At 41.5% G+C, this 14124-nt stretch overlaps 1 protein-coding gene across 2 annotated transcripts in view; it reads left to right on the forward strand.

Annotated features, from left to right (window-relative positions):
- LOC127415010 (scavenger receptor cysteine-rich type 1 protein M160) overlaps positions 1–13845 on the forward strand; it is a 28712-nt gene extending 14867 nt beyond the window's left edge. Inside the window, exons 8-18 of one of the 2 annotated variants that reach the window (XM_051653457.1) lie at positions 1209–1406; positions 1649–1957; positions 7004–7306; positions 8400–8699; positions 9312–9572; positions 9862–10146; positions 11043–11162; positions 11759–11839; positions 12076–12138; positions 12890–13042; positions 13128–13845. In XM_051653457.1, coding sequence (XP_051509417.1) covers positions 1209–1406; positions 1649–1957; positions 7004–7306; positions 8400–8699; positions 9312–9572; positions 9862–10146; positions 11043–11162; positions 11759–11839; positions 12076–12138; positions 12890–13042; positions 13128–13246 — 2192 coding nt within the window. In that variant the 3' untranslated portion in view covers positions 13247–13845. The remainder of the gene's footprint in view (positions 1–1208; positions 1407–1648; positions 1958–7003; positions 7307–8399; positions 8700–9311; positions 9573–9861; positions 10147–11042; positions 11163–11758; positions 11840–12075; positions 12139–12889; positions 13043–13127) is intronic. The other variant, XM_051653458.1, reaches the window with a different exon arrangement.
- Positions 13846–14124: the final 279 nt, after the last annotated feature.

The raw sequence follows: 14124 nt of genomic DNA on the forward strand, positions 1-14124 counted from the left end.
GTTCACAGAGTGCTGTATCCAAGCATGTTAACAGAAAGTTGAGTGGAAGGAAAAAGTGTGGAAGAAAAAGATGCACAACCAACCGAGAGAACCGCAGCCTTATGAGGATTTTCATGCAAAATTGATTCAAGAATTTGGGTGAACTTCACAAGGAATGGACTGAGGCTGGGGTCAAAGCATCAAGAGCCACCACACACAGACGTGTCAAGGAATTTGGCTACAGTTGTCGTATTCCTCTTGTTAAGCCACTCCTGAACCACAGACAATGTCAGAGGCATCTTACCTGGGCTAAGGAGAAGAAGAACTGGACTGTTGCCCAGTGGTCCAAAGTCCTCTTTTCAGATGAGAGCAAGTTTTGTATTTCATTTGGAAACCAAGGTCCTAGAGTCTGGAGGAAGGGCGGAGAAGCTCATAGCCCAAGTTGCTTGAAGACAGTGCAATGTCATCTGCTGGTGTTGGTCCATTGTGTTTTTTGAAAACCAAAGTCACTGCACCCGTTTACCAAGATATTTTGGAGCACTTCATGCTTCCTTCTGCTGACCAGCTTTTTAAAGATGCTGATTTCATTTTCCAGCAGGATTTGGCACCTGCCCACACTGCCAAAAGCACCAAAAGTTGGTTAAATGGTGTTGGTGTGCTTGACTGGCCAGCAAACTCACCAGACCTGAACCCCATAGAGAATCTATGGGGTATTGTCAAGAGGAAAATGAGAAACAAGAGACCAAAAAATGCAGATGAGCTGAAGGCCACTGTCAAAGAAACCTGGGCTTCCATACCACCTCAGCAGTGCCACAAACTGATCACCTCCATGCCACGCCGAATTGAGGCAGTAATTAAAGCAAAAGGAGCCCCTACCAAGTATTGAGTACATATACAGTAAATGAACATACTTTCCAGAAGGCCAACAATTCACTAAAAATGTTTTTTTTTTTATTGGTCTTATGATGTATTCTAATTTGTTGAGATAGTGAATTGGTGGGTTTTTGTTAAATGTGAGCCAAAATCATCACGATTAAAAGAACCAAAGGCTTAAACTACTTCAGTCTGTGTGCATTGAATTTATTTAATACACGAGTTTCACAATTTGAGTTGAATTACTGAAATAAATGAACTTTTCCACGACATTCTAATTTATTGAGATGCACCTGTACATTAGCTGTCGAGTATGTACCTGTGAGTAACCACAATCCCTTTATCTTTCTTTTTAGAGGAAGAACTTATGTTCTTTGAAGGTGACTCGCCCTGCCAGGGAAGAGTGCGTACTGAGTCATTTACTGGCAAGAGTCTACCTGAAAATTTTAACACTCAGAAAAATAAAACTGATGTGTGCCGTGCAATGCAGTGTGGAACTGTTGTGTCTTTTGACATAGAGAAGAACACCACACATGCCAATGTCAAATGTTCAGGTAAACATGCCAACAAAATGCCATTGTGATATGGACCTTTAAACAGTACAGTTTGTATACAGTAGATAAAAATATCTGCTGTTGTTTTTGTCTGAATATCTTGGGTGACCAGCTGAGACCAATTAACCAACTTAGGCTAGTTTTAGCGTTTTTTTCCCCCCAGGAGGGATAGTTCCTTATTTTTTGCTATACTGTATATAAAGTGCACATATTCTTAATGACGTCAGTCTTTAATGTGGCAGTGAAAGCAGTGAAAGTCTCACTGCGGAACTCAGGAGTAGACGGGTGCTCAGGGATGGTGGAGGTCTGTAGAGATAACAGTTGTGGAGGAGTTTGCAATAAGACTTGGAAAACAGAAGACTCCAAAAAACTGTGTGAGAACCTGGGCTGTGGAGATCAAATTAAGGGCACTCCAGCCAACAAAGACAGTTATCTTCAAGTGAAAGACTATAGTGTGTATTGCCCAAAGGATGTGAAAAATATGAACATGTGCAATTTTATTCCCAACACTGACTTCATTTGCAGAAGCCCTGCCCATGTCATATGCACAGGTAATGTCTATGCAAATGTCGTACATGTAAAGTTACAGTATGTATTCTCTTTACAACTGCTGTAACAGATTCCTGTGCCACCTATTTTAGTGATATCTGTCAGCTCAGTTTTCTTGTTTTGTTTGGTTTTGTTTTTTGCTTATTTTTTCATTTATTTATTTATTTATTTATTTTGTTATTTAGTTTTTAGTTTAATTTAGTTTAGTTTTGTGTTTTGTTTTAGTTTAGTTTGATTAGATTAGATTAGTTTAGTTTAGATTAGTTGAATTTGGTTTTGTTTTTAGTTTAGCTTTGTTTTGTTTTGTTTGTTTTTTGCTTAGTTTTTAGTTTAGTTTAGTTTTTTGTTTATTTTATTTTATTTTAGATTAGTTTAATTTTGTGTTTTGTTTAGTTTTGTGTTTTGTTTTAGTTTAGTTTAGTTTAATTTCATTTGGTTTTGTGTTTACTTCACTTCACTTCAGCTGTCCCCCCCACTGGTCCTTCTTCCTATGGGTACGAGGCCGCCCTGGTTGATGCTGAAGGTGATTCAGGGGCTTCAATGGGTACGGTTCCACCGGGTAAACCCCCACGGACCGCCTACTTCCTGGTACGCTCGTTTGCGCCCATCCAGTTCTGGGATGAGACAGGCAGCTCACCTCAGTGCCAGCCTAATGTCTCTTTCGGAGCTCGTGAGCCAGATGAGATGTCAATCGCTGCATCGGAGAGCGCCTTGATGTCGGATGCCAAGGACTCGACTGGGCTGCCGCATTCGGGTGTGGCAGCCCAGTCTGAGGCTGACGTGGAGCTGACCGCCATTCTTGCCCGGGCTGCCGCAAGTGTTGAGCTTGAGTGGAACCCTCCACCCGCCCCTTAGCACTCGCGGCTTGACCACTGGTTTCTGGGTTCGGCGCGCCGCTCACGGCCACGCCCCCTCCAGTCCTTAGTTTCGCCCTCCGTGCAACTAAGGTCAAAGCACGTGCACTCGGGCAGATGATGTCCACGCTTGTGGTCCAGGAACACCACCTTTGGCTGAACCTGGTCAAGATGAGGGACACGGACAAGGCACGGTTCCTTAACACACCCATCTCCCAGGTCGGCCTCTTCGGCGACACCATCGAGGACTTCTCCCAGCAGTTCTCGGCCGTGAAGCAACAGATGGAGGCCATTCAGTATGTCTTGCCCCGATGCGGCTCAAGAGTGCGCACCCCGTCTGTTCGCTGAGGGCATCCCCCAGTGGCGACACAAACTCAACCGGCTCCGCCCCAGCGTAGAGCCCCCCGCAGGAGAGGGACACCCCCCGCTTCTTGGACAGCATCAGCATCTTTGAAAAGAGCATGTCTTTTCTCAGCATAGAGTTAGACTTGGTGTCAATGATAGTGCGCCTCACATGCGAGCCGCGCAGTCGGTGATGAACTGCCTGAACTTATTCAGGTGGGAAATGTCGGTCCCACTGAAGTACTTTCAGAGGCTCCTGGGGCATATGGCATCCTCAGCGGCGGTCACGTCGCTCGGGTTGATGCATATGAGACCACTAATACACTGGCTCCAGACCCGAGTCCTGAGGTATGCATGGCGCCGTGGCACACATCGCGTGGCTCTCACGCCCGCTTGCCACCACCTTTTCAGCCCTTGGACAGACCTTGCGTTCCTGCGGGCTGGAGTCCCCATACAGCAAGTGTCCAGGCACGTCGTGGTTATGGCGGACGCCTCCAAGACAGGCTGGTGCGCTGTGTACAATGGGCATGCAGCCGCTGGCTCCAGGACAGGACCTCACCTGCATTGGCACAACTGCCTCGAGTGGCTGGCAGTACAGCTCGCCCTGCGGAGGCTATTGCCATTGATCCAGGGCAAGCACGTGTTGGTCCGGATGGACAACATGATGACAGTGGCTTATATAAACCGCCAAGGTGGTTTACCCTCTCGTCGCATGTTGCAACTCACCCGTCACCTCCTCCTCTGGAGTCAGCGGTGACTCAGGTCGCTGCGGGCCACTCATATCCCTGGCAACCTCAACGCCACAACAGATGCTCTGTCGCAGCAGGTGACGCTCAGGGGAGAGTGGAGACTCCACCCCCAGGTGGTCCAGCTGATTTGGAGTCAATTCGGCAAGGCACAGTTAGACCTGTTTGCCTCCCGGTAATCCTCCCACTGCCCGCTCTGATATGCCCTGACAGGAGCTCCCCTCGGTACAGACACGCTGGCACACAGCTGGCCCCGGGGGCTGCGCAAATACACGTTCCCCCCAGTGAGCCTACTTGCATAGGTTCTGTGCAAGGTCAGGGAGGACGAGGAGCAGGACATTCTCGTGGCTCCATATTGGCCCACCCAGACTTGGTTCTCGGACCTCACACCCCTCACGACAGCATCTCCCTAGCAAATTCCCCTGAGGAAGGACCTTCTTTCTCAGGGACGGGCACCATCTGGCACCCACGCCCAGACCTCTGGAATCTCCATGTCTTGTCCCTGGACGGGATGCATAAGACCTAACTGGTCTACTGCCTGCAGTGGTTAACACAATCACTCAGACCAGAGCTCCTTCTACAAGGCAGCTGTATTCCCTGAAGTGGCGTATCTTCGATAAGTGGTGTTCTTCCCGTAGCAAAGACCCCCAGAGGTGCACAGTCGGGTCAGTGCTTTCCTTCCTGCAAGAGAAGTTGGACGGCGGCTGTCCCCCTCCACTCTCAAGGTCTATGTAGCTGCTATAGCAGCACACCACGACGCTGTTGAAGGTAAGTCTCTTGGTAAGCATGACCTGATCATCAGGTTCCTGAGAGGCACCAGGAGGTTGAACCCTCCTAGACCGCACCTCTTTCCCTCATGGGACCTCTCCACGGTCCTTTTAGGCCTATGGAGAGCCCCGTTCGAGCCCATAGAGTCAGTTGAGTTAAAGTCCGTCTCATTGAAGACCGCCCTCCTGACCACACTCACTTCCATCAAGAGGGTCGGGGACCTGCAAGCGTTCTCTATCAGCGAATAGTGCCTAGAGTTCGGTCCAGAAGACTCTCACGTGATCCTAAGACCCCGACTGGGCTACGTGCCCAAGGTTCCCACGACCCCTTTTAGGGATCAGGTGGTGAGCCTGCAAGCACTGCCCCCGGAGGAGGCAGACCCAGCCTTCTCGTTGCTGTGTCTGGTACGTGCTTTGCGCATCTACTTGGATCGCACGCAGAGCTTTATACAATCTGAGCAGCTCTTTGTCTGCTTCGGCGGACAGTGGAAAGGGAACGCTGTCTCCAAACAGAGGCTTTCCCACTGGATTGTGGACACCATCGCTTTGGCTTACTAGACCCAGTCCGTGCCCGCCCCCTTGCGGGTTCGAACACACTCCACAAGGAGTGTGGCATCCTCGTGGGCACTGGCCAATGGCACTTCTCTAGCAGACATCTGTAGAGCAGCGGGCTGGGCAACACCCAATACCTTCACGAGATTTTACAATCTCCGTGTTGAGCCGGTTTCGTCCCGTGTTCTTTCAGGTACAAACAGGTAAGTTTCATTACGCGGGGTAGCTGGCCGGGTGTACCACTTGTGAATAGTGCCTTTCCCCTCCAGGAGGTGAAGCTGTGCGCTCTTCTCTCCCATGCATGTTCACAACCTGTGAACCGTGGATGTCCTTCCTCCTAGTCCTCTGACTCATGAATACAGCAGAGGAATTTGTAGTCAGACCCAGTACATGTGCTAACATGCCCTGAACTGAGGTAAGTGTTCCACAGGTCTCGGTTACCCCGGTAACCTCCTGTGATGTATCTTCCGCTGTACAGTCTCCCTTTTTCGGTAGACCCGCATCTCCCTTGGCAGAGCCCTCTCTGCCCCTACGAAGGGCAGGACCTACCGCTGCGCCTCTTCCATGTGCGGCCTTAGGCCCATATGACGTATTCGCCACTTTTTTACCCTCCAGGGTGTGGCCTCCATAGGGTCTTTTCCCCCTGAAAGAATAGGAACGGAAAAGAACGCCTTCCCGGCGCATTTTATGAGCATTTAAAGGCCCCAGCCAAATCACAATTTCTGTGGAGAGAAAAACTTAGAGAGAAAAGGCCGCGGCTGGCATGGCCTGCTCCCATACTAGAAACGTCTCCCCCCCCAAGGGTTGTTGGGAATTATATAATGTTTTGGGGCATCTGGGGAGGCTATGTGCAGTCCGAGTGCATCTGTTCCTATGCTCACAGTAGCTTGCCTACACCTGCATCGGCAGTTCACGTAACACAGTTCAACCATTGTGGCATTTCGTATAGGGACCCCTAGTGTCACTACATCGACACAACGTCGAGTGAGTGACAGAAGGGGAATGTCTTGGTTACTGTCGTAACCTCCGTTCCCTGATGGAGGGAACGAGACATTATGTCCCTCTTGCCACAGGCTGAACTACACCGCTGTAATGGCCGGGACCTTGTCTCGGCTCCTAAGTGCAAAAACCTGAATGAATCCGCATTCCAGCCTTCCTTTTATACCCGTATGTTGGGGGGAGTGGCATGCAAATTCTTCTCGCCAATTCCCATTGGCCTTTTCTCAAAGATCTGAAGGTGTCTCGGGCTCTCGAGATCGACCCCTAGTGTCACTACATCGACACAACGTCTTGTTCCCTCCATCAGGGAACGGAGGTTATGACAGTAACCGAGATGTTTTGTGTTTAGTTTAGTTTTGTGTTTAGTTTAATTTAGTTTAGTTATGTTTAGTTTAGTTTTTTGATTAGTTTTTAGTTTAGTTTTGTGTTTTGTTATGCTTTAATTTAGATTAGTTTTGTTCTGTTTAGTTTAGTTTTGTTCTGTTTTTTGTTTTTAAGAAAATTCTAAAATATTCTACACAAAACATTTACATAGGTAAAAGCATTTTAGCAAAGCACTGCATTGTTTCACATGCAGTTTTACATTGCAATTTGTCAAGTAAACTGCAGATGAAAGTGCTTTTAAGAGTTAAAAGTGTTGCTAACCCTTTTTCAAAATTATAAGTGTGAAGCGTTGCTTAACCCAGGGTTAAAAGTGGACATTATCTGGGGTTAAAAGATGTTAACCCAGTTTTAAGCTTAGAGTGAAAACCATTTTAATAAACACTTATTTAATGTATTTTCTGCAGCCAGTGTGAAAGCTAAACTGGAGGATCCGAGAGACAAATGCGCTGGGAAAGTGCAGTTGTTTTATCCTGGGAAGTGGACACCGGTCTGCAATGACAGCCTTGATAAAAATGCTCAAAATGCAATTTGCAGTGAACTTAACTGTGGGGTGGCTGAATCTGTTGTTGGGCCTCTGTATGGGGAGTCCCAAGCCCAAGGACTGTCCGGCCTCAAATGTGCGAATGGCGTCAACTCCGTTTCCAAATGTAACCTTTCTGACATTTCAGTGACCACTAAATGCAATATTGGCTATCTCAAATGCTCAGGTATGCATTTAATTCCTAGGTTAATTTGATTATTTATATGTTTATAAATGTATAGTTAAAGGGTGTAATTTCTGGAACACAACAGTTTTGACATCAAAACATTGTATGTTTGAAATTACTGCCAATTACTGCCAAAATGCCAATATTTCTGGCATGAATTATTAGTAGTTCACAAACAAAAGTCTTTTTGTCGAGAAAACAAGTTAAAGGAATGTTCCGGCTTCAAAACAACTTAAGCTCAGTTGATAGCATTTGTGGCATAATGTTGATTAACACACAAATTAGTTTAAACTCGTCCCTCCATTTCTTTAAAAAAAAAAAGCAAAAATCTGGGTTTCAGTGAGGCACTTACAATGGAAGTGAATGGGGCAATTTAAAGAGGATTTATAATTAGGCTTATAATTTTATTAAAGCCCTTGCCTTAATTCTTCTGTTAAAACTTGTGTATTATTTGAGCTGTAAAGTTAGTTTAAATGGTCATTTTTACAGTCGTTTTAATGTTTGTTGACATTACATCATCATGGTAACAAAGTTGTAAAACTGGCTATAACGTTACATGAAAAAGGTTAGTAAGTGATTTTATCACACTAAAATAATTTTTATACGCATTTACTTTATGTCTTGTGGCTATACTTTTGAAACAGTGAGTATTTTAATGTTCAAAAATTGGCCCCCATTCACTTCCTTTAAGTGCCTCACTGGAACCAAGATTTTTGCTTTTTTTAAAGAAAAGGAGGGATGAGTCAAAATACATTTTTGTGGTTATTAATATTATGACACAAATGCTGTTGACTGAGCTCAACTTGTATTGAACCCGGAACATTCCTTTAATTATAATTCATGGCCTACATTGGCAATCATATGTTTGGAATTACCTTTATTATTTTAGCAATTCCATTTGGTGTCACTGGCCTTGCAAAAATTACACACTTCACCTTATTTCCAAAAAACAATTGAGTTAAGTCTTTAGTTTGAATATTTTAACTAAGCAATATCACACAAGCAAGTGTACTGTTGTACCTAATATTAGCACACTTGGAACACCTCCACATGCTTATGAAACCTCTGACATTTCTGTTGTTCACGTAATCAGAATGGAGACGGCTTATCCTCTATAAGAAAGAAGGCACATGCAGTGGCCCTGTATATGCTGTGAGTTCAGACAAATCTCTACCACAGCTCATCAGTGACCAGGGGTGGGGAAAAGAGGAAGGGCAGGTCATGTGCCAGTATCTACAGTGTGGAGACTACATCTCACACTCTAGTGACCCACGTACCACAAAGGAATGGTGGAGTAAGACCTATAGTTGCAGTGGGAAGAAGGATATTTGGGAATGCGAGAGTGACAATGTGCTTGTCCAGCCTCAGCTGCAGTTAAACATCAAATGTGATGGTAGGAATCTATTGTTTTAAGCAACATTAAAGCATTCAGAACTACTAAGTCAAAGTACCTAATTGCTGTTATGTGTGAAACTGACACTAATTTTTGTTGGGTGAATCTAATGAAAACATGTCCGGGTCATATTTCTCCCCAAAATCAACATAAAAAATAAGAAAGTACATTTTTGCATGAAGAAAATGAAGCCTATATTTGAACAATTACAAATGTTCACAATGTGAGATTATTTTTTAAAACAAATAAGCAAATTTTTACCCCTAACCTCATTACCCAACAAAAATGCAAATTCTGTCATTATTTACTCAACCTCGTGTCGTTTGCTATGCAGAACACAAAAGGAAACTTTTTTTTTTACTGTATTACAGTAAAAATACTGTAATAGAATGATTTTTTATTAAAATACAATTATATTTTTTAAAGTTAAAGTACAATAAGTACTACCTTGATGTATAAATACTTTACAATTTAAGTAATATACTGTATATCCATATATATTTAACATTACAGTAATGAGAATGGGTTTATTTATTACACAATAAACCAAAATTATGCAAAAACGCAATTCTTAATGATACAAAATTGCCTGATTTTGGTCCTCTTCTCCAGGTAAATCTAATCTTACGCTCTCAAACAACTGCACAGGGGAGGTGCTCATAAATAAGGAGCATGTGTGTGAGTGGGACGATCAGCTGTCTCATAAGGTTTGTGACAGCCTCGGGTGTGGTAAGGCCATCCACCACTGGGGCACACAGGTCTCTCCTAAAATTTATGGCAGGTATTTCAGCTGCACTGGCAGGGAGACGTTACTGTGGCAGTGTGCATCCAAGAAGGGCAAGTGTGACAAAACTGTTTCTCTGGCCTGTCAAGGTGAGTTAATACACATCATATAAGGGATGTCTATAGATTAAAATAATCGACAATAATTTTGTGCTTTTTAATGTGTTAAACTTTATGTTAAAATATATGGTAATACTCTACAGGAAGATTGTGCACGTTAACATTTGTTAACACAGTAGCTAAGATGAACTAACAATTATAATACTGTTAATTAATACATGTTAATTTCTACATATACTAATGCATTTTTTAAAATTCATATTAGGCATTATGAACTACCACATTTATAAAAGTGTGATTTTGCTTTTTAATTGCACAGAGAGCACAGAATTCAGTTCTACTGAGAAATGCGGTGGCAAACTTGTTGTTAGATACAGAGATAAATGGGAATTTGTGTGTGGAGCCCTAAATGAAACTGATGTTAAGATGGTTTGTGATGCACTCAACTGCAAAAACAGTCAAACCCTGCTGAATGAAAAGGAAATAACCAAGGAAATAAAGGTGGCAATTAAGTGTCCAGACACCTACCATAGTATTTCTCAGTGCGTGCAGCATTTAAAAGAAAATACATGCAAAAATGAGCCTGCTAAAATCAGTTGTGAAGGTAAATATGCAAACCAGGGATGCAGAAACACATTTCAATACAGAAATACAGCAACACATTTCACACACTATGGCCAAATGGATGTGGACAACCAACCACTACACCCACATAGCACTACACCGTAGTGGGCTAAAGCACTCAACTGGTAAGCACAATGTTGCTGGTTTGATCCCCACAGCCACTGCAATTGTGTCCTTGAGCAAGGCACTTAACTCCAGGTTGCCCTGGGGGGACTGTCCCTGTAATAAGTGCTCTTCAAGTTGCTGTGGATAAAAGCTTCTACCAAATGTAATAGGAAGTTGGTCCTCCCTTTATTGCTATAACAGCTTCCAATCTTCTGGAAATGTTTTCCACTAGATGTTGGAAACTGCAGGGATTTGCTCTATGTTTATGTTGTACTTGTAATTGTATGAAACATTTTCATCAAACTGAAATGAGTAATCTTTAAATAATTAAAGTAATAATACTTCACATATGCTTACTTCATAATAAGTACATTTTGTAAAAAATTACTCAATTCAGTTGAATGGAAATTTTTATTCAACTGAAATGCATTAATGTCAAATATAGAGTGAAGGTTTTTTCAATTAAGTAAATGAATTTTGTTTTAAGGATTAGATATTTTACTGGAAAACTAAACAAACTATAATAATTATTAATACTAAATAGTAACACATTTTGTGTATGCTTGATTTTTTGCACCTTTTAATAATGGGTGAGATTTTTAATTAGAAGCGGTTTTGTCCACAAACTTTTGGCCATGTAGTGTATATTAATGCTTTTATTTTTGAAGTCACACATATGTTGTTTTGCTTGATTGACAGCATTGAATGTTTCAAAAACTTTCTGAAAAGTTATTGTATCTTCTTGCTTTAACTGTATATTTTAAACTACAGGATATGATGTGCAGAAATATCCAGTGAACTATGGTCTGATAGTTGGTCTCTTACTGGGCGTCCTGGTGCTGCTGGTGTTGATTATTATATGGAGGCGGAAGAAACATCTCCATTTACTCTGTGAGTATCACCTGCACCATGCAGAAGGACATCCTACTAAAGTACATTTTAATTTTTCCCTACACACTCCCATGGTGAAATCGAAAGTACATTTTGGTACGTTTGGCGTGCATTCCGTTTTTAACCTGTAGGGATCAGTGTTTCTCAAACCTTGTTTCACTAAAAATATAATATAATTTTCTACCATGGACAATAGCCATAGGAGTCTTTCCTGTTATGCAGCACCTTTTTTAACTCTGTATATATATATATATATATATATATATGTTTGTGTTATAATTTAAGAAGGTGTTGCAATAAAAGAAAGTATACAAACTTTCAGAAAAATGCTCTGGTTTAAGGTATAGTTAATTTACTCAGCCTCCGGCCTTTCTTTCTTTTGTGAAACACAAAAAGGGAAATTTTGAAGAATGTGCTCTTTTTTTCCATACAAAGAAAGTGAATGGTGACTGAAGCTGTCAGTCCATAAAATTTTGCCTAAAATGAGCATATTTTGTATTTTCCTTTTTTTTTTTTTTTTTTTGTATACAAATCTACTTATCCTCTCTGAGCTCCAAAATGCATACTTTTCTTAAAGAAACATCTTCTTTTTGCAGTAAGACGTTACATAAATAAGGATGACAAAGATATTACAATAGATGCGAATGAAATGAATAACATGGGGACAGAAGATGAAGGTATATCATTCTATTTTTTTCCAGTATTAACATAAAGAGACTTAAGCTAATGCTTTTCTTGCTACTTTATGAAATACAATTCCAAAACATTATTTTATTAATGCCAGTGTTGTCCAACAGCAATTTGACCAAGGGTGCTTTCATACATGCACATACACATACACATACATGCACAGGTAAAGATATTAACAAATGAAGATATTAATCCTAGCCAAGTTGTTTTTTGTTTTTTTTAGATTTGTCTGAGAGAAAGATGTCGTTTGATAAGGATGACTATGAAGATGTGAACTATGCACAAGGTGAGATGTTCACAGATCAAGTTCTTAATAGAAACTCTTTTTCTTTTTGCCCATTTTTTATGCATTTCTACACATACAGTATAATACAGCATGTCAACCAACTAATCTGTCTGCCTGATCCATCCATCCATATCCATCCATCCATCCATCCATCCATATCTATCCATCTCCATCCATCCATATCCATCCACATCCATCCACCCATCCATTCATTCATATCCATCTATCCATTAATCCATCCATCCATCCATTGATATCATCCATCCATCCATCCACATCCATCCATCTACATACATAAACCTATCCATCCATTCATACACATACATCCATCTCCATCCACATACATTCATCTATCCATCCATATCATCCATCCACATCCATCCATCCATATCCATTCATATCCATCCACATCCATCCATCCATTCATCCATCCATGCATCTCATCCACATACATCCATCTACCCATCCATTCATCCATATCCATTCATATCCATCCATCTCCATCCACACCCCTCCAACCATCCATCTCCATCCACATCCATCCATCCATCTATCCATCCATCCATCCATTCATATCCATCCATCCATACATCCATCCATACATGCATACATACATTCATACATACATACTGTACATACATACATATCCATCCATCTCCATTCATCCATCCATTCATCCATCCATTCACATACATCCATTTATACATCCATTCATCCATTCATCCATATCCATCCATCCATCCCTCAACAGGAGAGGAGGATGCAGACGACAGAAGCAAAGGTTCTTCTGGGACAGAATATGATGACATTGAGAGACAAGTCAATGATGTATCCCCTATCCAAACCCACACTGATTTTGATCAAAGCCTTCCACTGCTTCCTAAGAGACCTGAGAACATGATCGGTACTGCACTTATATTCACACCTCACAGTGTTGGTATGTGCATTTGTTTTGTGCACTCGGTCACTGTTTTCCTCTGTGCTCTCAGCAGATGATGTCACCTATGAAGTGGAGATAGAGAATCAGGAGAACTATGATGATGTCATGCCTTTCGAGACTGATGCCAATGAAAATGCAGGGATCCCCACGAAAACTGCACAAGCATGAGTAGATGCTATAGATTCAGCTGAAGATGCAGTAAACATGGATGTAATGGCAGATACAGTCACATGTGCAGATGCAAATGCAGTGTTGGTGACCACAGAGTTAAATGTTACATCCAACAAGAGTAATGAAGAAATTATGTGACTTTCATTCTGTCACTTATAAAGTTCCACTTTAAAGGTGCACTCGCATTTTGCTGTGGATGAAAGTTCAACTTAAACAAGCTAGTTGTTGTTGGTTATCAAATAGAATCATTGGTGTATTTTGTGTCTATTTTTAATCTATTTTTAATTCTTTTGTGTATTTGTTTGTGGTCTATTCTGTTTAAACTGATGTAAGTGTTTATATAATGATTACTGTGTGACTTTAAAACTTGTTAAATGATCAAATGGCCATTTTTTAAAGCAAAGGAACAATGGTTTTTAAAACCACACATTTTTAATAAGATCAAATATTCCAGTTTTACATCTATTAAATAAAATTAAAAGTTTTTTGTTTTTTTTAAAAAGATTATAATTTACTGTTTTGAAATGTTTGAGTCCTTTAGTCTTGACCTGCCTGTCCTATTTTCCGGTATTAGAAATAAACTGCTTTTATAGATTTGCCATGTAAGATATATTTAACATTAAATTATTTGTTTGTTATATCTGTTATGCATTATTGTGCATAAAAAATAAAAATAAAAATAAAAATTCAGTTATCATTTACTCACCCTCATGTTGTTCCAAACCCATATGATTTTCTTACTTCTGTGGAAAACAAAAGAAGATGCTAGGCAAAATGTTTGCCTCAGTCACCATTCACTTTTATTGTAGGGAAAAATGATGCAATGAAAGTGAATGGTTACTGAGGCTAACATTTTGCCCAACATCTTCTATTGT

This window comes from Myxocyprinus asiaticus, chromosome 24 (assembly GCF_019703515.2).
Source record: "Myxocyprinus asiaticus isolate MX2 ecotype Aquarium Trade chromosome 24, UBuf_Myxa_2, whole genome shotgun sequence".
Classification (NCBI taxonomy): domain Eukaryota; kingdom Metazoa; phylum Chordata; class Actinopteri; order Cypriniformes; family Catostomidae; genus Myxocyprinus; species Myxocyprinus asiaticus.